The 25,693-nt window shown below is 45.9% G+C and overlaps 1 protein-coding gene across 1 annotated transcript in view; it reads right to left on the bottom strand.

Moving 5' to 3' along the window:
• Window positions 1-25,693, bottom strand: part of syne1a (spectrin repeat containing, nuclear envelope 1a) — a 131,654-nt gene that overhangs the window by 76,864 nt on the left and 29,097 nt on the right. Inside the window, exons 34-60 of the mRNA XM_071516808.1 lie at window positions 24,930-25,157; window positions 24,703-24,801; window positions 24,038-24,225; window positions 22,288-22,411; window positions 21,794-21,960; window positions 21,515-21,668; window positions 20,722-21,377; window positions 20,368-20,547; window positions 19,937-20,090; window positions 19,250-19,408; window positions 18,311-18,493; window positions 18,115-18,216; window positions 17,267-17,470; window positions 16,202-16,409; window positions 15,388-15,500; window positions 14,721-14,926; window positions 14,301-14,462; window positions 13,913-14,192; window positions 13,258-13,430; window positions 11,787-12,096; window positions 11,401-11,565; window positions 9,534-9,893; window positions 7,585-7,721; window positions 4,899-5,076; window positions 2,311-2,493; window positions 1,720-1,863; window positions 72-227 (exon numbers count right to left, since the gene is read on the bottom strand). Coding sequence (XP_071372909.1) covers window positions 72-227; window positions 1,720-1,863; window positions 2,311-2,493; window positions 4,899-5,076; window positions 7,585-7,721; window positions 9,534-9,893; window positions 11,401-11,565; window positions 11,787-12,096; window positions 13,258-13,430; window positions 13,913-14,192; window positions 14,301-14,462; window positions 14,721-14,926; window positions 15,388-15,500; window positions 16,202-16,409; window positions 17,267-17,470; window positions 18,115-18,216; window positions 18,311-18,493; window positions 19,250-19,408; window positions 19,937-20,090; window positions 20,368-20,547; window positions 20,722-21,377; window positions 21,515-21,668; window positions 21,794-21,960; window positions 22,288-22,411; window positions 24,038-24,225; window positions 24,703-24,801; window positions 24,930-25,157 — 5,373 coding nt within the window. The remainder of the gene's footprint in view (window positions 1-71; window positions 228-1,719; window positions 1,864-2,310; window positions 2,494-4,898; window positions 5,077-7,584; window positions 7,722-9,533; window positions 9,894-11,400; window positions 11,566-11,786; window positions 12,097-13,257; window positions 13,431-13,912; window positions 14,193-14,300; window positions 14,463-14,720; window positions 14,927-15,387; window positions 15,501-16,201; window positions 16,410-17,266; window positions 17,471-18,114; window positions 18,217-18,310; window positions 18,494-19,249; window positions 19,409-19,936; window positions 20,091-20,367; window positions 20,548-20,721; window positions 21,378-21,514; window positions 21,669-21,793; window positions 21,961-22,287; window positions 22,412-24,037; window positions 24,226-24,702; window positions 24,802-24,929; window positions 25,158-25,693) is intronic.

Genomic DNA, 25,693 nt, shown 5'->3' with positions numbered 1-25,693 from the left:
AAACGAGAGCACAGAGAAGAAAGGGGGTAACAGAGGGGTGCCACGGGGGTACGGGGTGGGAGCGGGGTTACCTTGGTTAGGTTGCTGAGGGCTAGGTACTGTGCCGACAGCTGGGACACACGGTGGACGAAGCCCTTGCCGGCTGCCTGTCCCTCCCAGAGGCGATGAGCCCTCTCCCTCAGCCTGCCCAGCTCTGCCTCCCGACTGGCCATCTCCTCCAGCACACACTGGGCCAGCATGGAGGAGGTGTGGAGATGTGGCGAAAGGATGGGGTGTAGCACAGTTGGGAATAAAAGTTTGGAGGGTGCGGGGATAAAGATGACAGAAGAAAAGGGTGAAAGAAGTTTGGAGTGGGGGATTGTGTGTAAGGACGGGTTAGGAATTTTGAGTCATGGGAAGAAAGAAAGGGCAGAGAATGGGGTATTTTGGATGAAAATGATGGAGGCCAGAAAGTGAAGACAGATAAGGGAGGTGTGAGAATCATAGACAAGGGATACAGGGTCGGGGTAACATGTCACAAGAACAGACAGAGCAACAAGAGCACATTAAAATACAAGGATAGACACAGGGGAATAGAACGTCTCAAAAAACAGCATCAGCAGCATTTCTCTTGATGTTCTTTTTTAAACAGGAATACGGTTAGTCAGGTAGACGGCACAGAACAGAACAGAGAGAGGAGACGAGCCTGATAAGATGCTGCAGAGGTGGGGGGTATACATGTGAAAAGGTAAAGAGGATTTTGCCAGTGCAGGTTCAGACACTGAAGCCTGCGTGTATTGTATTGTACTTTAGGTGCTTGGGGAAGAGATGTAATTGCTTGCAGGGCCAGACAAAAGGCAATGACGAGAAGCGCTACAGCAGGCGACAGAGTAAATACAAAAATAGCAACAACGATAAGGGCAGCGCTTTGAGATGGGCTTGATATATTTTTTTCCCTTTTGTCAGTTTTATCTTTTTAACGCTCTGTGCCTCTCTTCTTTTTTTGTCTCTGCCAGACGTGGCAGAGGCTGTTATCACATCCTGAAAAAAGGGCTTTTTAGCCACGCAGCGCTTCAGCTCTGACAGAAGGAGAATTAATTAGATTTCTGGACTTTTCCTCTGACTATTGTGTCAAGACGCAGCTCTATTTTGATCCACTGGTGCTCGACAAATGTAATTAGGTCCTCCTCTCTTCCACGCTGATCTCAGATTGTACTTTAGGGATGCATATCTTATGAAGAGCCACAACTACAGTACTCAGTCACCTTGGCGAAACCACATAATGTTCAATTTATGGTGTAATGACAAGATTTACTTCTGTAATGTTCCTACTGTATAAAGCAGCTATGAGAGAAGTTCAGTAATAGCAGCTGAGAGGACAAATGCTGCAAGAGCAATATAAAAGGAACCCACTCAGCATAACGTAATTCAATTTAGTACAAAAATGGAACCTACAATAGAGATTAAAATGGCCTGAGGTATTACAGAATGTGTCTCCATAGGAATGGCCACAAAATACTATAAAGTCTAAGAGATGACTGTGAATAAAAATAGGATAATTGGTGGGTTCAATTAATGTTAAGAGAGCTGAGAGCTTCACCTGTAGCTTGTGCATTAATAAGTAATACAAGTAATACTCTGAGGCATCTCATTATATATGGTTAAAGAACCGTGGGCAGAGTAGAGTGAGATGTAGCTGTGTAGATACAAAGCTGGGAATGGCTCAGGGCCCCACAGTACCTGCAGCTTGCTGAGCTCCTGTCTCTTGGCTGGGAGGTCGTGCAGCCGGGCGCTGCTCTCCTGAACTCTGACCTCCGTGCTGTTCAGCCAATCCTGGAGAGGCTCAGCGCTTGCCTCAAAGTCCGTCATCTGTGACTGCAAGTTCTGACAAAACGGTACATAAGTGGTTAAAAATAACAATGACAATAATTTGCATTGCACTGATACTGCAGAAATAAACCATAATGCTACAAATGGTAACAAAACTCATGTCGGTGTCTGTAGACCACAATTCAGTTAATTTGCTTTCCACCAAAGACCGCAGAAGAAATCAGTTTGCTTAATGCTGTTATGGGTTATACTCTGGGGACAGATCTGAGATACAAATCAAATGTGTATGGATATTTATACATGTATTCCTCTTGTGCACTCCTTCTTTTTACCCACAATGAATCAAAATCAAACCATTCTTCATTACACAACGTCTGTGTATGATCACAGTTGATAGAGGATGACAACAGGCGTAACACAGGTCTCAATACATTTCCTTTTGTGTTTGAATTTAACCTTTATCTAACCAGGTAGTCAAGACAAATATAAGTGCTAACTGACCTTGAGCGCATTCTCTCTCATCTGTAGGTTCGTCATCAGGCTCTTCCAGTCTTCTCGAGCGTTTGCCACCTTGGCCTTGATTCCCTCCACTCTGTCTTTGGCCACCACAGCCATCAGCAGCTCCCCGCTGGCTCCTACTGTACTCAGCCTGGCCTGGCCATGCTCCCTGTCACTCAGGAACTCCTGTGGGGATACACAGTAGACAAAGAGACTGTGACTATTTAACACAAACACAAAGGGAGGAGGGTGTGAAAGTGTTGAGAGAGAGAGAGGGGGAAAAAAAAGACACTGGACTGATTGACAATCCTCAACTTCTTCACTTCTGATGCCTTGGCGAAGGAGCAACTGAAATCAATATGGTGGTACACTGTGTGGCCGGCTGATTTGATTAGCCACTCTCGAATCTCACTGTACATTGTCGAACACTGTAATTAGACCGAGTCATTACTGATTCCATATGCGTGGGCAGAAGGAGGGGCCTGACCCAGGGAGGCAATCACAGATGAGAAAAGTCAGTGAGCCTGAAATGCGTTGGTTTTCACATAGCCCCTCCACACCCACCCCAATAAACGCACACACACACACACACACACACACAAAAACACCCCTCCTCAGAGCTGAGCCGATGACAGTAGCGCAGCAGGGACCACTCCACCATCTGTGCAGTCAGCACATCACTTACACACACTAGAGCTCCAGTCATCTCTCTCTCTCTCTCTCTCTCTCTCTCTCACACACACACACACACACATATACACAGTCCACCCACACATAAGCATAGAGTCTGCGTCTCTCTCTCTTCATCTTTCTCTCTTTCTCTTTTTTCTCTCTCCCCGTCTCTCTCCCTCCTCCGTCCATTCAGTGTCTTTTTCACACTTACTACTATTCTCCCCCTGCCAATGTAACAGTATAGCACCAATTAAGCGTGACACAATGGATGTCTCCCCCCCGCGCCGGCCCTCATGGAGGTCAGCCATGTGGAAACATTGTTCCACATTCCTCACCGAGTCAATAATAAATAAAACATGACCGCCTCCATATTCCGCTCTCCTCCGCTGCCATATCCTCTACGACATCCCCTCTCATCCACAAAGCTCCACTTGAAACTCCTGAAGAAGCACACAAAAGAAGTGTTTCCTTTCTTTGACATTCTTTTGGATTTGAAAAGAAAAAAAATCACCTCTGAAATAAAGCCCCTCTTTTCTATGACCATAACCTTGATTAAATGAATTAAGTACCACCTGCACTACACCGGTTGAAAAAAAGAAAAAGGATGTTGGATTAAAATTGAGATCAGTGGTATACGAGTGTGGACTTAACATCTTGGTCCATAAGCTCAATTCAACACTTGTTTAATGTCAATTCCTGGGTGGGAACGTGGTGGTTCATTATTGTTGAACCTGCGGATATGGACAGGTGTCTGAGAGGTAATTAACCGTCTGGTGCTGGGATGTGGGGACGTCTACCTTAACGGACAAGTCCCTGACTCCTAGCCGGGGGCCCCGGGGCCCTCTAAAGAGGCTGTCAGACTGTTACTCACTGCCAGCTTCTCAGGGAGGGTGAGAGACGGAGAGAGACACAGAGAGATACACAGAGAAAGAGACAGAGGGAGACACAGAGAGAGAGAGATTTGGAGGAGAGACCCTGCTATGGAGCTTTCACTTATCCCCCTTGGCTGTGTGCCCACCTCCAGTTTATCCAGCCTACAGCAGGTCCTGCCATTCCAACAAGCCCACCAGAGGACACTCAACAGTGGGCACGTCAATACAGACGCCCCCCTTGAGCAATCTCCCACTGAAAGCAGATTGATTCTTCAACTATTGCATCATCTTACTTTTGTCAATTTCCCTCGCAGTAGCATGCTTTGTTAGCCTGCCAAATGCATGCACAAACAGGAAAAGGTTCGCTCAAGTTTGTAATCAGCGGCTGGACCTAGACTTCTGTGGATTTAAAGCTGACCAAGGGTCGATAGTAGCAGAAAGGCGGCCTTGTGACAGGAAGGTTGTTGATTTGAATCCCTGGACCGGCTGGAGAACTCTGGGTGGTGCAAGTGAATAAATAACACTCTCCCCTCCCTCATCAACTACTATCGATGAACTCCTAACTGCTCCAGTGGAACTAGTCAGTGGCCAACAGTATAAGACTGTGGCAGTACTGGGCAGCTCCCAGACGTGAGTGTATGAGTGTGTATAACCTTCCTTCCTTAAATACATTTCCATAGTGCTACTTTCTATGCCCAAATGATATAACACAAAAGTGAATAAATGTACACCCATTTCATGTAAGCTTTTACATTTGCTGCTCTAAACACCTGATGTAAGGTAGATCTTTCCCGGGAAAAATCCTCTGGTGCACAGGAAGTGATGCATTTTATGTTTCCAGCAGCAGCAGCAACAGAAGAAGAACTGGGTAGAAAGCATGGGCAGCAATAGCCACCATGACTGAACAGATAAAGTTTGATTGCCAAGTGATATCTGGGGTTAGGGTTTCAAAAAATCTTGTATCACTTATGCTGCCAAAATAAAAAGAACTGAGAATCTCGCAGATGACCACTTTAAATAAGGTGTTGAGGATAATAAGTCTCTTACCTGGATCCTCTGCAGAGCGGTGGAGGCCTCGGCGACGCTCTGCGGCACATCGAAGCATTTGGCGGTGCTGATCTTGGCGTTGACCAGCCACTGTTGGAAGTCTCTCAAGGCGGCACGGAACCTCTGCTCCAACAAGCGCTCCTTATTCTGACACTCTCTGGAGGCACGAAGACTGAGACTGAGGGACAGGAGGAAAGAAAAGGGGTCAGTTGGCACGTTGTTGTGGTTTGGCAAGATAAAGGTCATTCAGTCGCATGTCATACAATGTACAGCAAATGTCGCAACCAGAGGAGGGGTTTGGTGTGTACTGCTCACATACATGCACCATATGCATCAAGACAAAGGGGATATACTGTATGTGCAGATGTTCAGATACTGTACATACTGTACTGTCAATATGGAGGAGGAGAAACAGAGGCCTGGGAGATGAGGAGGAATGAGAAACAGGCAGGTGGAGAAATAGAGAAGTGGGTGAAGTGGAAGGAATGAGTGTTGGGACAGAGGGGAGTGGGGGATGGGGGCGAGGGGTACAACGTAGGAGGGGGTTGAGAGGGAACATATGAGGGGGGCCAAGAGTTCACAGGGTGACAAGATGGAGAGAAGGACGGATGACAGGTTGATGCTGGAAGAGAAAGGTTGAGATGGAGGGAATATGGCAGGATGCCAGGGGGAAAGTGAGGGAGAGGTGAAAGCAAAGGGTGAAGGGATACTTAAAGGGATACTTTGACATTTTGAATTTTAGTGGGTTATATTTCTTCACCAGTAACTTATCACATTCTGTTCTCATTCAGCATTCATCACTGAAACCAAGGAGCACTGCTACAGTAGTTGTAAGCTTGTGTTGTGCCCTATGGATTCAATAAAGACTGTTAATAATACTAACAAGACATTTTAGGGACAATACTAGAAAACATAGAAATAGAAAAAAAAATCCCCAATGAGACAAATGTCTGTTAAAGAAAGTGAAGTGAAATTTGAAATGTTAAAGTAACCCTTTAAGCAACCACTTGATGGGTTTTTGACAAAATAGGGAAGGAATAAAGGAATAAAAAGAACTAGGAACCATTCACATAAGTCACATGTTAAGATTAAGGTTAAGTTACATGATTCCACATGGCACACATAGGGGTCAAAATAAATATTTTCATAAAACTCCTGGCAGAGGGGAACATCAAAACATTCATGACACAAACAATAGTCTGAGATTGAAAATACAGAAGACGCGAGAAAAGAAAAGAAAAGAATTCATAGGTTTCATATTAATGAGTAGTGGGTGAAGGTTACAGGAGGAAGAGGGGGGCAGTGGAAGTGATGGAAAGGATGACAGCAAGAAAACAAGGTGAGCAGCTGTTTGAGCAAGAGGTACTGTCCAAAGGGAGGCATGAAAAGCTGACAACAAGGCAAAAACACATACACACACACACCCTCCTACCCAAATACACACACACACTTTAACGGACGCACACAAACACACCCTTGAGTTTTAATGATGCGATGGGGGCATGAAAGGGTAACACAGTGGGGATAGCATGGGTGTGGGAGAAGCACTTTTTTCTGCTGTGACAGACAAAATCTGCCATGAGCTAAAGAGGAGGGGAGAGGGGGGGGGATACTGCCCTTTCCCTCCTATCTCTCCTCCTCTCCCTCTTTTTTTCCCCTGTCTGTCTCTCCTCCCTCTATCCGCAGTGCCTAATGCAGGACAGGTGCAAAGAGCACACAGGCCAAGTCTATAAAAGACTAGAAAGCCAAGGGACTGAGAAGGGTACTGTTTTTGCCAATAACCAGCCAAGGCAAATTACCCACCAGAGCATCTCTAACAAGTTGACCTCACTCAAGTTGCCTGCCAATAAACGTTAGTCACAGCGCTTAGTCACATTCGCCTGCAGTATCTTAAAATTAGCAAAAGTTGTGGCTCAAAATACTATATCCATGTAAATAGATAATTCATGTTAGCAGTTCATATTCATACTTGTGCGCATGCATGCTGTGTGTTGTTCTTGTAAAAAGCCATCAAACAGTGTGTTCCCAAACAAGCGCTAAATGAACACAGGCTCACTTGTGGGCTCAATCGCAAGCAATTAGAGCTCAGTAAGCAGACTCAAGCATGCAATTGCATCAGCAGGGAAAAAAATATAGATATATATATATCCCAAATGTATTTGATTTCCTCAAGAGCACATTCAGCCTTGCATAAAATGAAACTGCGGAAGGACACCAACCAAAACAACAACAGTGAACGAGCGGAGGTGAGGGAAGGAGGATAAATGTCGCTTAGCAACCGGTGGCTCTGTTGCTCTCCACTCCTTGCTTTCTGTCACCTTTCGCCCTCGTCTGGCCGACACACAAACACACCTCACCACTCTTTTTCTGCACACACACACACACACACATACTTCCTCTAACACAAATAAACTTGTAAAACTGCGCGCCCCTCCTGCCCGCTCGCACACTGACATGTGAGCTGTGTTTGGGGAGGACTCTGCCCTTCCAGTGTTGTGGTTCTTGGATTAATTTGTTGTGCAACGTCTGGAATGAATGCACACTTTATGCCCTGAGTCTGATTTTGTGCACTGCTGGCTCTCCTCATGTGCAAAACAGATTCCTCACGGGGCTAATAAAGATCTATTTCATTCCATATCCATGCAAACACACACACACACACGTATTTTCCCAAGTTTCTTCTCACCTGTTGTGCTGCTTGATAAGAGCGGTGACCCGGTCTGATTGGGCGCCCAGGTCTCTGGAGTAGCGCACCAGGTCATTCAGCTGGCCCTTCAACTTCTCCGCCATTGGCTCGGCGCTCTGCAAGCCCTCCAGTATATCCTGAACGACACAAAACAGAAACCAGCCGGCTCAGTGTGTGTGTGTGTGTGTGTGTGTGTGTGTGTCAAGGAGAGACAAGCACCCAACGGATCCGCATGACACCCTTCAGTAACTGCACATGCATTCCTATTCACACCCTGGCTCGGTCCTTTTCACTCTTGTCACACTCACACACACTCACTCTCTCTCTCACACACACACACACACACACACACACACACACATACTCACAGTGCTGCTGGTACAATAGCATTTCTGTTCTTCCCAGAGTGTGGCAGGAAGGAGCCGTGGATAACGTTCTCCCGCTCTCCTCAGCGTGCCTCACATTCTGCACTCACACAGTCATGAAATTCCCTCCCATGAAATATGTACAAGCTCTCTCTCTCTCTCTCTTTCTGACGTACGACTAATAAACACTCCTCCACCCCCTCTCCCTCCCTCCCTCTCTCTCTCTCTCACACACAAACACACACGCACTCACTCATTACTGCACTCTACTTACACTCTTGCTTGTTCCTCATCCTCTTCTCTCTCCCGACTGTCTGCGTCCCTCCCTCTCTCCTCCCCTTCCCTTCTCGTCTGCTCTCTCTCTCTCTCACTTTCCCCTGTCCTCCTGGACCCGTTGCTCTCTCTCCTCCCCCTCTCCCTCCCCTCCTTCCTTCCCTCTCCGCAAGCTTTCTGTTACTTTCGCTTCCCTCCCCTCTCCTCTTTCTCCTTCTCCCCTCCCACTCCTTACACTTATTGCCTCTAACACTATTTTTCTGTTTCTCACTCTCTCACTCTCTCACGCTCTCTCCCTCTCCCTCTCCCTCTCTCTCACTCCCGGTGGAATTCAGCTGTCAGCCCTCGCAGATGCAGGAGGGTTCAAACACACGCAAACGAGCGCGTAACACAAACAAGGCTGGACACAGGAAGCAGGCTGGAGGAGGAGAGAAAGAAACGGAGGAGGGGGGAGGACTCCTCCTCTGTTCTTTGACAGCCCCACATTGAGCAAAACAGGAGAAAGGCATGGCTGAAGAAGCCTAAGGAAGGAGTTGTGAGGGTGTATATACACAGCGCTGCTGACATGTCCTTGACAATACACAGAAACAGTCATACTGTAAACATCCTGTGGTGGGAGGAGGAGGAAGAGCATCCAAGAAACAACCTCTGCAGCAGGAAGAGACATCACTGTGCACTTCAGTTCAGACAAGTCAGTGTGTAAGAGAAGTGGAAAGGGGGATGGACAGAGGGATGGAAGGTTGGGGAGGGAGAGACAGTGGAGAAGAATGGCAGAAAGCAAAAAATAAACGGGGGGAGGAGAGAGGGAAGAGCAGGGAGAGACAGAATGAGGAGAAAAAGAGAGGGAAACAGTGAGGGGATTGTAGCTGTCACTCCTCAGTCATCCCGGCAAAGCTGATTTACAAACTTAATCTGTTTTCAGTCTGGATTTACAAATAGAATGGATAATTACTGACAGAGAAAGCACGGCTGAATGCAGAGGATGCACGTCTGCACAGAGAGAGAGAGAGAGAGAGAGAGAGAGAGAGAGAGAGTGTGTGTGTGTGTGTGTCTTTTCCATCAACCAACACTAATCATCTCCGAAATTAACATAGTGCATTACAGTATATTTAGTCAGCCTTGAGTTTTACTTTTTACTAGAAGCGGTTCCCATCATTATCGTCCACACATCACTCACATAACTCAAAACAAAATCCCACATGAACAGAACAGCATTTATTCATTAGCAAGAACCATCATTTTCACCAGTTTTTTAATTAAAGAAACAATTGGGAGCAGATGAACAGTGAATCTAATGAAGTCCCACCCTACCTTAGCCAGTTGCCACCCTTCCACCGCCTCCTCCCCGTTGCTCCGCCCTTCCGTCCGGATCAGCTCCTGGCTCCACCCCCTCAGCCGTCCATCCAGCTCTTTTAGCTCCTCCTCCAGCCGGGCGGTCAGGCGTCCGTACTCCTCCTCCGAGGCGGCCGCGGTGGCCAGCGCCCCCTCCAGGCCGTCCCGGGCCCTCAGCGCGGCCCCCTCCCACTGCTCCAGAGCCTGGGCCAGTGCCCCCAGCTGCCGGTCCATGGCCTCACAGCCGCCCGCCGCCGTGTGCTCCGCCGTGGACGCGGCGCTCCGACGTACCCGGCTCAGACGCTCACGGCCCTCCAGCAGCCGGCACTCCACGCGCTCCTGATGGATGGAGGGAGGGAGGGAGGGAGGGAGGGAGCGTAGAGAGGAGACAAAGTTGCTACGGAAACTGTGGCTACGGAAACTGCAACCTCCGGATGTACTGCCGATTCTATTTAAAGCTGCCTACATAGGTTTTTTTTTTCATACGTCTCCCGCTCCATCACTTTCTATCTTTATCGCCCCGTCTTTCATTCTGTCTTTGCACCATTAGTTTTGATGTACATTTTTTTCTCAATCTCAATTTCCTCTCACTGTTTTGCTTTATTCTTTCTCTCTCCATTTTCTCTGTTTCATCCTCTTTCTCGCTCTCTCTGTCTCCATCTCAGTGGAAAGGTAGCACTTGGGAGGCAGAATGGTGTGAAAAGCAAACACTTGAGTGTGATGCGATAGCAGCCAGCTGATGGAGGGAATAAAAAGGGAGAAAAAAGCTGCATCCACTTCTGTGTGTGTGAGTGGAAGGATATGAACATTAACCTTGAGACCATGAATGGAGAATCAAAATACTCCAATTACCTTGTGTATACATGGAATTATATTTCCTCTTCTATTAAAATGCTACACACTGGGGCTCCGCAAACACACATTTATAACGTGATAATTAGGACCCATGTGTGAAATTTAAATGCAAATCAATATTTCCTCACATATTTTCTCGCCTCTGTAATTGTGGAATCATTGAACGGGGAAAAGCATGGGCATTAATTCCATTTCTACTCCATTTTCCCTGTTTTTCTCACAGGGTATTAGAGTAGCTCATAGGCAGTAAAATGTGCCAAGAGGGATAGAGATATTTGGCGGTGATGTGGGAACTAACTGAACTAACTGAGCATCAGTTCCAATTCTCTACATGGAGGTTTGCCCCCCTCCATAGATGGAATGCTTGCATTACTCCATCAAGATGACATAGATTCAGATGATCCAACAAGGAGTTGCCGTAGCAACATAGCAAAGAAATGACACCTTTAAACTGAGAGTGGGTATATTTTCATACACTCATCCCCAGTGTTAACAGACCAACACACGCATGAAGCATGCATATGACTTACACTCAAAAGCGGTGTTATGGGGTATTAGTTACTGTTATAATTACCTCAAAACAAAAACGCACACCATCTGTCAATAATACTGGGTTGGATTATTATTATGTACTCTTACTGTGACACATATAGATGTAATAGGATGAGATGTAGTTGGCGGGAATGAGGGACAGAGATCTTTTGTGATTGCTTCAAAATTACACAGTGACCAAAGTGTAATCATACAAAGGGGCCAGCAAACATTATGAGCAACTGAACTTGGGTCAAAACTGTGTTAACTTGGAGGACCTGCCACTCTGGGTCCCACATTTGTTTCCTCCTGCATTTCAACTGCAAATACATTTCAATGAACCGAGATGTCAGAACAATATTTCATTTCCTCATGCTGTGTCCTAGGCTCCTTTCCTGAATCCCTGCTATACGCTGATGTAGATGAGGTCATCTGTTTATATGCTGATTCTCTGCCTTACCCTCACTTCAGACAGTCTCCTTTTGATGGAGGCGGAGTCTCCTGATGTATCAGACCAATGCTGTAGCTCCTCCCCTGCAGACATCAGCCAATCAGTGAGCTCCCTGATGGCCTCCAGGTACTCCTGGTGCTCCAACACCACGGCCTGCGCCCGACGTACTCTCTCCTACACAACAGACACAAGCAGTCAGAAAAGACTGTGGCGTAAGAATGTCAAATGCAAAGCAAATCAATGTACTCGTACATTTTTTGCAGGGGTGTAAAGTTATTAAAATGATAAACTAAGCTGAAGAGAATTAATAAGGAAGACAGCACTCAACTCTCATATCATATGGCTTTTCCTGTTTGTATGAGAATTAAAAATTTAACAAAAAACATCCTCCATACCTCCACCAAGGCTGTGAGGTCATCAAACTGCACCTGCAGCAGGGTGCGGGCACCATGGTTAAAGCTGGCATCCCCGGTCTTCTTGAAGAGCTCCCTGGCCTTTTCCTCCAGGCTGGACAGCGCCACCTGGTGGTCCTCCAGGTCAGCCAGCAGGGCTCTCAGCCTGTCCAGCTGGGAGGCTTTCTCCCTGGGACCCGGCTGAGGGGTGAGAGGGGCGCACACCTCCACCTCCACGGCCTCCATCCAGCACCGCAGCTGGGCTGCACTGTCCAGGTAGCCCCCCCACTGGGACACGGTCCACTCTAATCGGCTGGAGGGGAAAGAGCAGATGTCAATGTTAGTCTAGCACTGGCACACATGGGAAATATACTGGATGGAACAAACATGTACAGTATCCTACATGGACGTAGTATGTAAGGTGAAAAAGTAATTAAGAAACGTAATCTGATTACTTTGAGTTAGTTTTGTCCAGAGAAAATGAAGTTCAAGAAACAATAAAAGCTAAATTTGGAGTAATCCAACAAGTAATGACCTTTTTTATACAAAAGTATCTGTAATCTGATTACTGTAACCTCAGTTCATGTAGTATGTACATAGTAATGTTATAGACAAACACATAATGTGTATGTTCCAGCTCTACTATATTGGTACTGTTTGTACTCCAGACACAGGATATTGCCCAGAAACATACTGTACACTGTGTGTAACACTGGCTTATCCCCTTTAATAGGGTGATTCAAACACACACAGACGCAGATACACACACACACAATTTTCCTTGCCCCATCTGTTCCCCCTGCGCACACCAATAATGCCAATATCCACACACTCACACACACATGCACCTCTGTTTCACCTGCTACCTCTTGCCCCCCACTGTCCCTCTCTCCTTAAAACACAAACATGCCCCATGTGAGACCCACCATTTGCCATCCGCCATTTAGTCCCTAATGAGATCAATTTATTCTAGCAGGAGGGGCGATAATTGCTCAATTAAGCACACACACAAGCACGCACACTCACACACACCTGCATACATGCATGCACACACAACAATGCACGCTAAATCAGATACATCAATCAGGGTTACAAAATGAGACAAATACTTCTCATTATGTACTTAACCTAATAGTAATTAATGGCATTGAGACATCAATCTCACATGATGAAAATAACCTGTTCCCATGATAGAGGATTTTCTGGCACACAGGTAAATGGCCTGTATAACGCCCAAGGCTTTTAATGACACATTTAACAGTATAAAACACAGAAATAAAGAATGGCTGGGATGAAAAGCAATTTGGCCAGTTACATTTAATTCTACAATCATACGATGACAGAAAAAAGTTAAAGGCAGTTTCTGTGTGCTACAAATTCTATGTAACTATGGCATATGAGTGGACTTAAAAGCTATCAGGACATCTTATCAATATTGTGCTATTAGATTATGTTGCAGGCGAGGGTTCCCTACCTGTGGCAGCTCATTGCGGTCACTAGCAGCGTGGCCCACGCATCCTCCACTTCCTGAAGCTGAGAGCGGATCACTTCCTGCCCGGCCTCCCCATAGCTGCGTAGCGCCAGCTCACCTTTACCCATCGCCATGTTCAGCTTGACCTCGCCCTCGCCTTTCAAAAGCAGGATGTCCTGTACACACAAAGCGGGGTCGGGGCCAATTGGATTTGGATTGGACATTTTGGATGGAAAACTTTCTCAGGCAAATAGCCCCCTCTTGTGTTTACATCATCAAATTGTAACAGAATTCTGTCCAAGAAAGCTTTGTCAGAGTAAAATAAACACAATAACAATGTTATCTGTGTATGTGAAAAATTATAAATAAGTGCATATGATAAAAGATTCGAGTAACAATCACTTTAAATAATATGTCTATGTATGCAGTGTTTTGATTGTACAGTGATATAGTCTACTGCCTATCCAAGTTCACTGTCCATCTGCATTGCATGTGAAGTCCTGTTGTCCCAGAACCATGTTGTGTCAGTATCTACTGTGAAACTCATTAGTTGTCAACAATTGTCAATATGTCTTTGCATCATTGCCATCAAGACAAATTCCTGTACATTTATGGTACCTGGCTATTAAAACGATTCTGATTTTAATTCCAGTCTCACCTGCACAGTCTCCAGCCTCTGCTCCAACTGCTCTTTAGTCCCCATGGTGCTGTCTACTGTCCCCAGTCTCTCCTGGATCTCCTCCAGCCAGGCCCAAACCCCCTGGAGCGTCTCCCCAAAGGCCTGGCACTCCTGGCAGCCTCGGAGCCTCTCCCTGGCTGCCTTGAGCAGGGCCTGGTGCTCCATCTGGAGCTGGCCGGTCACCCTCACCTCTCCTCCTGACCCCCGGCCCGCTTCGGACAGAGACTGGGCCTCCTGGCAGAGACGCTCCACAGAGCCCCTGGCAAGAGACGGTCTTATGTTATTGTTCATATCAGAGTAGTTGAAAGTCAAGATCTCAAAGAACTGAGGTGGATGCTATGGCGTTCCACCGAGCCTTCACACACACCTTCTTGTTAGCAGCTCCTTGTGGAGGTTCTCCATTCTCTCCAACTCTTCGGTGCCGTCAGGGGCTCCTTGCTGGCTCTCTGCCCCGAGAACAGGCTCCTTTTTCAGGCTGAGCTCCATCTGCCCCAGCCAGCCTCTTATACCCTCCACACAGTCATCAAAGCTGGAGAGGAGAGGAGAGGAGAGAAGAGAAGAGAAGAGAAGAGAAGAGAAGAGAAGAGAAGAGAAGAGAAGAGAAGAGAAGAGAAGAGAAGAGAAGAGAAGAGAAGAGAAGAGAAGAGAAGAGAAGAGAAGAGAAGAGAAGAGAAATGGTTGGGTATATTATATAAACATTCACATAACTTGATTCATATTCATATACCGGTAGATACATACTCAAACACTAACATTCACACTTGTTAGAGACACAACACTGACTCACCCTTTCAGAAGGTCAGTGCTCTCCTCCAGGTCTCGTTGGCTCTGAGAACATGCGTCCAGGTAGCTGCTCCACTCTCTCTGACAGGAGGAGAGATGCTCTTGGACCTGTGCAGCTCCAGCCTTTGGCAGGTGGAGCTGGAGCTTCTCCGCCTCCTCACAGACCTGCGACAGACGCTGCTCCCCCTCTGACGTACGCTCCACTACCACCTGTGGATGTAGGAGGGGGAGCATGTGGCTGACAAAACCTGATGTGTCCATGCTAAATGTTCAAGAGTCAACAATCAGTTGTATCCATACATAATTTAGGAAAAGGTCAGAGCTCTCATATTTTTCAGGTTGATATACATAAACAAGTACAGAATCTGTGCAGTCCCATAATGCATTTATGACAGTGGTGTATTCTTTCTAAATATGTGTGGCAATTATGTAGAAATCCACAGCTATGGTGTAAAATTCACTGTTAAAGATCATTTTAAATATTCACAATGATAGAACTTTAACTTACTATTATTTTCTCAAATGCTGTAAACCGTGAAAAAGTTTGATAGCATACAGGTATAGAGTTATAGGTATAGAGAGTAGTGAAGTGAATTGAATTTGCCTCTGGGTATCCATAGCGGCATACTGGAAACGCTGTGGGAAAAACACAAACCGATACAAAACAGTACCTTCAGCCTGTGCAACTTGGCTCCGAGGATGGCAACATCTCCTGATTGGTTAGAAAATTCTTTCAGCTCCGCCTTTAGCTCTGCAAGCCATGAGTGGAAGTCTTGGACCAGCTCTGCTTCGAGGAAGAGAAAGAGAATATGACAAGAATCAAAGGCTGAGAGGAAAAGATCGAGAGAGAAGTTGAGGGGAAACTGATGTACGGGAGATGGGAGGCGGAGCGGATGTGAGAGGGAAGGAGCCAGGAGGAGGAGAGCGGGCAGAGGACGATGCGCCGAGGCAGATGGGATGTGTGGGTGTGTCCGCACGGTGCAGCGCCGGGTTGCCTTGGCAACAAGCCCAAAACGACTCCCTCGAGAGCAGATGTGACGAGAGCGACATTACTCTCCGAGGCACAGGTGTGTGTCGGCGCAACGAGAGTGCACCAGCGTGCCAGACGGTGGAGTGTGTGTTGTAGTGGGCGGTTTGAGAGTGCTCTAGGGAAAAATCGTGGATAATCAAGACTAAGTGTGTTGCGCCACTACCGTGTAAAGACGTCGCATCATGTTGTGTTGCACCATTTTATTGGGTGATTATAAGATATTTAGCGTTATTTGAAATTTTTGTTCTCATCAGGGAGACAGTTATGGTGGCTACTTCAGTGCAATTACAGTCAAATAAATCACTCAACGTATTGGATGAAAGTAAAGAAAAATAAATCCCTTTTGGGAACAGTTTCATCAGCCATGAAACTGAGTCTATCTATCCTAAATCGAACTCCAAAAAACAGAATCTAACTCCAACATCCAAAACAAAGTGCCCAGTCACATCCCTTACCATTGAAGTGGAGCTGTAGCCCATCCTGCAGGCTGCCTCTGGTCCTGGCACAGCGCTGGGCCACGGCCTCTGTCCGCTTGGCGATGGAGGTGAGGTCGGAGGAGAGGCGAGACAGCTCCTGGGACGGATGCGACCTGCACAGAGCGCTCAGAGCCTCCCTCGCCGAGTCCATGTCAGCCCTCTGCTGCTGCACAACGCTCTGCAGGTCCTGAAACCCAAGTGGGGCGAGAAAGAAGAGGCAAAGACTTTACTTTGCTTCATCATCATCACTGGATTTTGCTTTGCTTTATGATCACTGGGGCAGCAGGTTTGGTGGCATGAGTCGAGAGACCGTCCTTCAACTGGAAGGTGAAGGTTTAAACCCGTGATAAAATCCGCCCTGCTGAAGTGTCCTTGAGCAAGGGTTTTATTCTGTAGCTGACCTTGACCTCTGACCTCCTTGTAGAAGGGAGCAAACGAAGAGAGAACTTCTCCTTCAGGTATCACATAAAAAGGTTCATATTGTTGTGCCTCTAGTATCTCTTGGTAGAAGAGTACTATACTTTGGGCAGGTGCTAAAAAATTAAAACAAGAGGCACTTGAGCTTCCTTTTGCCCCGCCATAATCACCATGATATATTAAACATAACAAATTATGCTAATGAGGCAATAAATAAAGCTAATGAATGTATTAATTAGCAAATATTTCTATGTCAACATACTTGTCTTCACATAACACATGGGGCATTAAAATGAACTCTGTATCTTAAAGCATTAAGGAGTTCTAGCAGTCTCAAGAAAATCTGTTTTTCCTCATTAATATGCAAATTTATGCAGCAAGGTACTCCAAAATCTAATTAGATCATCTACTCTATAGGGAGAACCTGTGGTGTCAGTATGTCAGTAAGTTTCTATCATGTATTGTTCTTGAGTTATTGTGTCGACACACAGACACACAGACGCCACCATGACGACATCATGTCCCACATACCATGTATCATGATGACAAAACAGAGAAAATGAATGGTACCAATGCATCATTTCATTATTACCACAGATGACAGTAAAATGAATGATAGTGCCATACCTTGACTGTACCGATGTCTTCTGGGGAAGTGGCTTCAGTGAGGTCAGACAGCGAACCCTCGACTGTCTCCAGCCGCTCGGCCATCTGGGACATGAGGTCCTCCAGCCGCTGCTTCTGGAAGCTGAAGTAGGTCAGAGCGTGTTTGGCCTGGTTGTACACCTCCTGGGCATGGGCCATTTTCTTCCTCAGGTCTGACTCCAGGACCTAGGTAAATGAGAGACATTTAACTACATTATACAACCTAAAATTTGGTGTAAACACCTTAAAAGAGCTAGAGCTGAATAATATAGCCAGTATTAGACTGCAAGCTGTGGAGAGTATATTTTCTTTTCCTTTCATTATGCCATATTTTGACTTGCTTTAATGTCATGTTTTTGTGGAGCTACGCTTTTATATTCCTTTTATGTTTGTTTATATTTTGTTATTATATTTTTGCAATGTTTTGAGCTTTGTAGTAATTGGTCTTTGAGCTCTATACTAAAGAAATAACATAGAAGATGGATTTTTACATTAATATCAAACATTAAACAATGATACAAGCTTGGCCATCTGCCTTCTGCCAATTAGTTACTTGTTGCTAAGCAATAAAAAAGCGCGCTTGATTCATTCTATTCAAAGTTTAAATTAAATGGAAATTAGACGGAGTGATACGGAGTGGAACGCCAATCACGTCCAATCACAATGCAGAGTCAGAAACAAATGTTGTATAAAGAAGTATTATCAATATTATCATTATAACTGTAGTAGCAGCAATAGAGGTTAAACTAAAGGGCAAGGGAAAGCAATTATTCTTTTGCAATATGATAATTTCTCATCAAAGTCCCATTTCTGCTCCCCACAATATTCACCTGCAGCTGTATCGGTGTCTCCTGCAGCTTTGCGAGCTCCTTCAGCTCCGTCACTCTCTCCTGCAGGGCGTCCAGCCGCTGCTCCCTCTTCTCCACTTCAACCTGTTGTTCAAAGTGCGGGGCATTACAATCACACCGAATCCCCTGAGCTCTGAATATTACACCGCTGACATCATTCACACGCTGATCATCTAACCTGAAAGGTGGCAAGGCGGGCCTCTGTCTTCTGCTTGTCACTGAGATTGGCGACGGCGTCAGTGAGGTCGGCGATGGAGGCGGCGGTCCATTGGTCGATGTCCTGCTCCATGGTCTTGAGGTCGTCCCATAGGGAGACGCAGTAACCCAGTCGCTCTGTGTTGGTTTGTATTCTCTCTGAAACCTGGAGGAACAGAGACCAGCAATCAGGACATATCTCTCTCTCTTTCTCTCTTTATCTCTCTCTCTCTCTCTCTCTCTCTCTCTCTCTTTCTCTCTCACTCTCTCTCGGTGACAAGGGCTGGTATGCTACTGGGAAAAGGAAGGAGAGGGAGACTTAATTGGTATGACAGATGCGGAGATGAGAAGTGAGAGACAGACAGAAAGGCAGATAACATGTCTAGACTTGTTTATATTTCTGTCTCATTTGTGACAGCTGAGCAGCCAGCTGAATCCCACAAGGGGAGAGAAAAGTAAAAAAGACAGAGAAAAATACAGAGAGAAACAAATACGCTTAAAAGAGCACCAACTCGAGTGTTTGGCAGTTCTGGATTGTGGGCTTTATAATTGATTATTTAACATTTTTCCTACTAACAGGAAAACACTGCACAAAGCCCCTCATACTCTTCATAATCTTTATCATATTCCAGCTCCAGACTTAACACTATTAGCATTTGTTTTAACCTGCGTGGAGTACCAGGCGAGTGGGGTTTATAGGATCAGGACAATTCAGTGATGGATATGTTGTCTTGCATTCACTGTTTTGCCCTGTGTTACACCTAAGTAGAATAAAACAAATCCTGCAAAATTAAATATTTGAAAATGCTATTCAACCTAGATCTAAATGATAAACTTCCTACTCATTTCTACTGTCAAAACCTCCCTACTTTAAATATTTACTAAATCATTTGGGAGGCATGAACGTCCTAGCATCCCTCACCTCCAGCCACTGGTCTCTCAGTATCTCCATGTCTCTCTGGATGGAGTGTGTGTCACAGCTGGGAACCTTCTCCAGCTCTCTCTGCAGGTCCTCCACTGTGCTGATGAGCTGGTCCATGTCTTCCTGTTTATCTCTCAGCTCTGCTTGCACCGCCTCATGCTGGAAGCACAGAGCAGGATGGAGATGCAATGACAACAAACCGACACTAGAGGGAGAAATACAATCTGGCAGGAAATTCGGGGTTTTACTGCCAAAGTGTGATTCTATTTCTGAAAGTTGCAGTGGAGTCCTTTGACCCATATGCAAGTAGCATCTTGAGTGCTACTACTCAGTCTAAATATGAACTAACAACCACAGAATTATACAGTGCAGGGATTTATCAGAAAGGCAAGCAAATCCAAGGCACTCTTTGTTAAAAAAAAGTTAAAAGGCCTTTAATCCATCGTCTTTTTCAACAAACAGGGTTAAAATTTTAAAAACTCACAATCCCACTGGACACATAAAATTGTTTGATACTTTGTTTGATGCTCTGCTGTGTTCCTTGATGAAGGCAAGGCTGAAATGTATACATTCCTAACCCTGTGCATCAAACAAGCCAACAGATTAAAAGCTTTCCACTCTACACTGTCAGAAAACGCAAAAGTGCCACAAAAACGTATTTTCTTAAGAGAAAGGAAAGGCTCTGACCCGTGTGAAAGTCCTCTTGGCCTCCTCGGGGTTGTGGTTATGGTCGGGCAGATTGTGAGCGACAGCCTGGGCGTTCTCCACAGCGGTGCTGAGGATCGACTTCAGGTTGTGGAACTGACGGAGGAGATCGACCAAAACTCCACTCAGCTCCTGACTGCATGGGCAGAAAGAGAGAAAAAAGACAGAGGGATTACTTTTTGAATGGCAGTGGATGTTAGATGGTACTGATAGAGTAGGTTCTATAATTGCATTAAAGTTACACATTTAAATTCTGATCAAAAACATTTAGAAGTGTTTCTCTTTTTGGGGTTTTAATGTTTCTATTGTTTGTCAGAACAGATAGAAGCAGCGGTCAGCATGCATTATATTACACTGCAGACAGCAAAGGATTATAATTAAGATAAACAAATCTAATTCTCTCCCTCCCTCACCCATCGGTGATGAGAGTCCTGACACTCTCCCAGGCGGTCTTCACCAGGGCCACCTCCCTCACAGCCTCCCCGGCCAGCTCGCTGTCTCTCTGGGCCAGCTGGCTTCCCCTCTCCTCGAGCCAATGCTGGGAGTGCTGCAGGGACTGGAGCTCATCCTCCAGCTGGACGAAGAAACGCAGCCTGGGGGAAATAGGTGCAGAGGAACACAATGAGGATTACCAGCCCGGTTCCAAACACAATACATCTCATTTTTCCAGGGATCGAATTTAAAGATGCAATCCAAATTGTACTTGTCGATCGAAATTTTGGGGCAACAGGGTTTAAACTGGGGTGTCCTAATAACGGTTTAAATACCTGTTTTGAAAGGCCTGTACGGAGCTCTCTCTGGCCCCCTCTTGCCTCGCCTCCTCCTCCAACTTCCTCAGACTCTTCATCACCTCCTCCCTCCTCTCCCTGAAGGAGCTCCACAGGGCCCCTAAGGCCTCTGCTTCACTTTGCCTCCACCCCAGACCCCTCTGCACCCCCTCCAGAGCCATCATGAGGGCCACAGCCTGCCCCCTGCAGGACGTTCTCCCCTGGTGTTGGCCCACGTCTCTGGGGCCCCGCCACTCTGCCCCGCCCAGGTGGAGGTGCGCCTTGGACAGGCGCCCGTCTAACCCCACCGCCTGAGCCTCCAGCCGGGCCACATCCCCGGCCGTTTCCACCAGTCCGCTGTGCAGCTCTTCGGCCTTGGAGCGGTCCCAGCTGCCCCTGCCCTCCACAGCCTCGTGGAGGCGCCGTACGGCCCCGGCTGCCGCTCCGTGCTTCTCGAGGAAAAGCCCCAGCTCGGCCAGGCACTCCCCACGGAGGAGCAGCAGCCGCTGGGATTCACTGAGGGGTTGCAGGCAGTCCTCCCTCCGGCCCTGGAGCTGCTGCTGCGCCTCTGGGGTGGAGGAGGGAAAGAGGGAGGACTCTCTCTGCTGGAGGGTCTCTCTCAGCGATGCATGCTCCTGCAGGTTTGCCTCATGTTCCTGGGAAAAGATGGTTCAATTAGATCTGTAAATTTCTATGAGCTTCAACAGCAATCAATATAAAATTATATCTCTTAAGTACTCCATTTCTTCATAAAAAGGAGACTACTAAATACAGCAAATTACTGATTCCTCACCTTGAGTTTAGCGACTGCAGCCTCCAGGTCGGCGATATCGACCTGGGAAGTACTTCTGATTCCGGACAGGAAGTTCTCACTCCACTGGGTCAGGGTCAGCAGCGCCTGGTCAAACAGCTCCAGCTGTGACAGCTGAGACTGCAGCAGCTCAAGCCTGCACAGACAAGGAAGAAAGTATGGAGGAAGAAAATGACAAGTCTTACTGTTTGGATCGGTCCATTCTTGGAAAGGTGAATGAATTTAAATTATCTGTATAATCATCTAAAACTAGATAATTACCTTTGTGCCATGCTGTCCTTCAGTGAAGTGCATCTCTCCTGCAGTTGTGTGAGATCATCAGTGAGCTCTTGGATACATGCTTCAGGCGCTGTAGGGTACAGACACAGCCCCAGGCTCACTAGACCCTGAAGCAGAGCATCATGGGATGGTGCCTCCTTCTGCATTTCCTGTATGGGTGAATAAAGCATTTATTTAGAGTTTGAAATGTATCCATTTGCATATATAAAAATGCTAAAACAAAAAAACCGTCAGAAAACATATTGTAGAATAGGTGAGATAAAAATAAAACTCGGAGACTCCTATAAAAACTCACTTTAAAAGATCAAACAAAGAAAACCGTCTAGATGACACACAAAAATGCAAGTGAACTGGATAACAGAAACCAAGTGACAACAGAACAAACATTTCAGCCTTAAAGCAGCATCTTCCTATTTGTGTATCATTATGAAAGATCGGCTGAATTGAAACAAGCAAGGAATGTTAAAAAGATTTACCTGTACATTTTGTAGTTCATTCCTAAGCTTTACTTTGTCTGCAGGGAGTTGGTGGGTGTCGGGACAACAGACAGACCCACACCTGTCCAGCCAGCTCTTGACAGAGGAAGACTCCTTCTCAAATCTGGAAATACAAAGAAGGCAGAAGTATTCAAATCAAGGGCAATTTATACTACACCATATATCCCATATTTAATAGAATGAGTATTGATTGAACAACAGATTGATACAAGTAACAACCTACAATCTTATAGTACACACACACACACGCAGACACACACACACACACACACACACAGGAATACCGTGTGATACTGTGTGTTACTGTTATCTGACCATGGCTCAGTATCAGTGACAGGGTCATAATAGGGCAGCCATATCTCCCCAGAGCACCCAATGCTGTACGTAATCCCTCATACATACACCTGCAGGGAAGGAGATGAGGTTGACTATATGGAAACACACAACCCCACACACACACACACACACATACACACACACACACACACACACGTCAACCTGGTATAGTTGAAGTAGAGGCAGTAGAATTATAATCCATTTAATTTAAGGCTGTCACTCTGGCTGTGCAAGAAGTAGGCTAACAAGCAAGCATCCAAAGCTTAAGCACACAATTTAACAAACACCATGCGACCGGATCATTATTTTTTTTCTTGCCGACTGATACAAATAATGAGAAACAATCACTGCAGTGAAAGTCTATTGAGGGAACAAAGGGAGCCATAAGAAAAGAGTATTATTCCGACAGAAATGCGGCGGCTGCCTAGGGGACAGAGGGAGGCAAAGACAAGGTCCTGTTCTTCTACATTACAAAGAGATAAGGGAGTGATTCAAGGTACAGAGGAGAAAATCGGCATACACAGGAGAATTCGGGATAAAGAAACAGCTGATGAGGAGCAGGAAAGGGCAGAAAAGAGTGGGAGAGGAAAGAGCAGCGTCTTGAAAATAATAATCGGAAGGATGTATTACGGGGGTGTGAATAGGAACACAAAAAAAGGCAAAAATTGTAAGGACAAAACCGTAAAACAATGATATCCCCTTAAAGGTGCAAGGGACGTCTGTGTCCAAAATGGATTAGGACCAGGTGTATTGGAAGTAGTATCATACCAAACTACAGGAAGCAAAGTGTGGGGTGTTCTTTACTGTGTTTGACAGGACAAACACACCTGAAGCAGTGAAGAAAGGGAAAAATCACACCTCTGGGCATTAGAGAGAGACAGAGCAGACACAGGGAGCGCCCTTCAGCCCAGCAGGACAATTGACATCACAGCAAACGGCTAAGAGCCGGAGCAGCTGGTAATACTTTCTGGTTGAAATCCTAAGTAAGCTCCTGCTGACAAAACAGAGCCCCTTTTCCACATGACAACAGAGACAATTTTCCTTCTATCTCCCATGACTTTTCTCTGTGATTCTGTCCACAGATCTTTCTAGATCTGATCAGATCTTTCAGGTGTTATTGCCTCAAACGTTAGACAGCAGGAATTCAAGTCCAGATATCTGATGTGGTATTCAGCCGATTGCCGAGTAAGGGTGGTAGTTGGAAAAACACTAACAGCATGGCATCAGCATTTACTATAATACTGGTTGTTTTATTCATGGTCTAATATTTGTCTCTTCTTTTCCGGACAAATATGCATGTGCAAGCAGTGTTTCTTGGTGTAGTTTCTTTCACAGATGGTCCAATTTTCCAGATAAATACACAAGCATGGGCATGTTTTGCAATTTATTGTACCTTTGCCATAGTGCTAGAAGGTTCTCAAGGGTAGCTTGCTTTTCTGTGGCCTTTTCCATGTCCTCTCCCTGCTGCTTCTGGAGGTGAGCCACCTCTTCCTCCAGCTGGCTCCCCTCTCCAAGCCTCTTCATGGCCGAACACAAAGCCATCAGCCTGGGCTTCAGCTGCTCCAGAGCCTGGCAGACCTCCTGGAGAAAAGACAAAAATACACACATGTACTCATAACCCAATGCCAAAGAGTATGTTCAACTGCAGTGACTATTATTCAAACACGGTGGAACCCGACTGGACCAGAATGGATGGACTTTTATTACAATTTTGGTAGCAATTTCAAGTTTTAGTTTGGTTAGGATGACCTCAAATCTTCAGTCCCATATCAAGCCCTATTTATAGCTTAACACAGCAGAAGCCAAGCAGACCAGAATGGATCAGATGAGTTTGAGTTGGTTTGGGCTGAACTTCCCACTTAAGTGCTCAGGGCACATTTTCATAAAAAAATTGTGAGTAGTTTTAGGCTTTAGTCAGGTTTGGTCTCAAAAAAAGGTATAGGCCAACCCTTCAGACTCCTTGGGTTTTAGTGAGGTTAACCTCAAATTTTCAATCCCGTATAGTCCCATAGAGCCTTACTGCTGATACAGTAAGACTTCATTAGTGTGTTTTCTTACCATGTGTTCCTGGAGGCTTTTGTAGGTCTCAGATGATGATATACAGTATGTGATTTGACAGTCCAGCTTCTCTTTAAGGTCACTCATTGTTTTCTTCACCTGATGATGACAAAAATGTCTCTATCAGTTATTCAAATAATACGATCCTGTTCATTCTCAATTACCACTTCTACACCAAACTTCACCAAAGAGTCACATATATAATTCTATTTTGAGTTGCTGTATACCTGTTCCAGGTTGTCGTTGTATCTCTGCCTGTACGAGGCGCTCTGGTTGAGCTGACCACCCAGCTGCTCCACTCTCCCCCTCAGCTCTTCCCAGTCGCGTCCCGTCTGGGCCAGTCGTGCCCGGATACGCCCGGCCTCGCCAGGGGTCATGAACCCCGACAGGGCCTCGCAGTCCGCCTCCATGTGGGCCAGGACCGCCCGCCTCTCCTCTAAACCTGCCCCCACCGCCTGGAGAGACGCCGTGGGAGAGAAATGACAGTGAGACAAAGTAAAGGATGAAGGCATGAGCTGGGACAGATACAGTAAACAAGACAGACAGTGAGTGAAGGTGATATGAGAGAAAGTAGAATAATAAGGGTTGATAAGAAAAGTCTTTCAAGCAGATAGGATCTCTGTATTGGTCTGATGGAGATGCTGTTATCTTTAATCTTCAATATGTTCTTCACTATGCTCTATTTATGGTATTTTTATTTATATCTTTGTCTTTGCTGCTGCACTGACCCAATTTCCTCGGGGGGAAAGATATATTTTTCATCTTAATCTGAATAATCCCTCAGGCCCAAAGTGATACATTACTGACATAAGGCCAGACAGCTTTTTGACTCTTACTCATTTCACTTGAAGCTGGTGTAAACAAGTACAGCTTCTGCACAGTCCCAAGGCAAATTTGTGGATGATTTATATTCCTTTCTGAATATGAAGATGATTGAAGTGCCTCACCTCTGACTGACTGACTTGAATTGGGAAAACAAACAAGTTACATA

This window comes from Centroberyx affinis, unplaced genomic scaffold (genome assembly GCF_046629955.1).
Source record: "Centroberyx affinis isolate AG114_WGS23_722 - 3 ecotype Tasmania unplaced genomic scaffold, CSIRO-AGI_Caff_v1 ptg000431l_1, whole genome shotgun sequence".
Lineage (NCBI taxonomy): Eukaryota > Metazoa > Chordata > Actinopteri > Beryciformes > Berycidae > Centroberyx > Centroberyx affinis.
The sequence above is the reverse complement of the archived record's forward strand: the minus strand, read 5'-3'. Positions and strand labels throughout refer to the sequence as shown.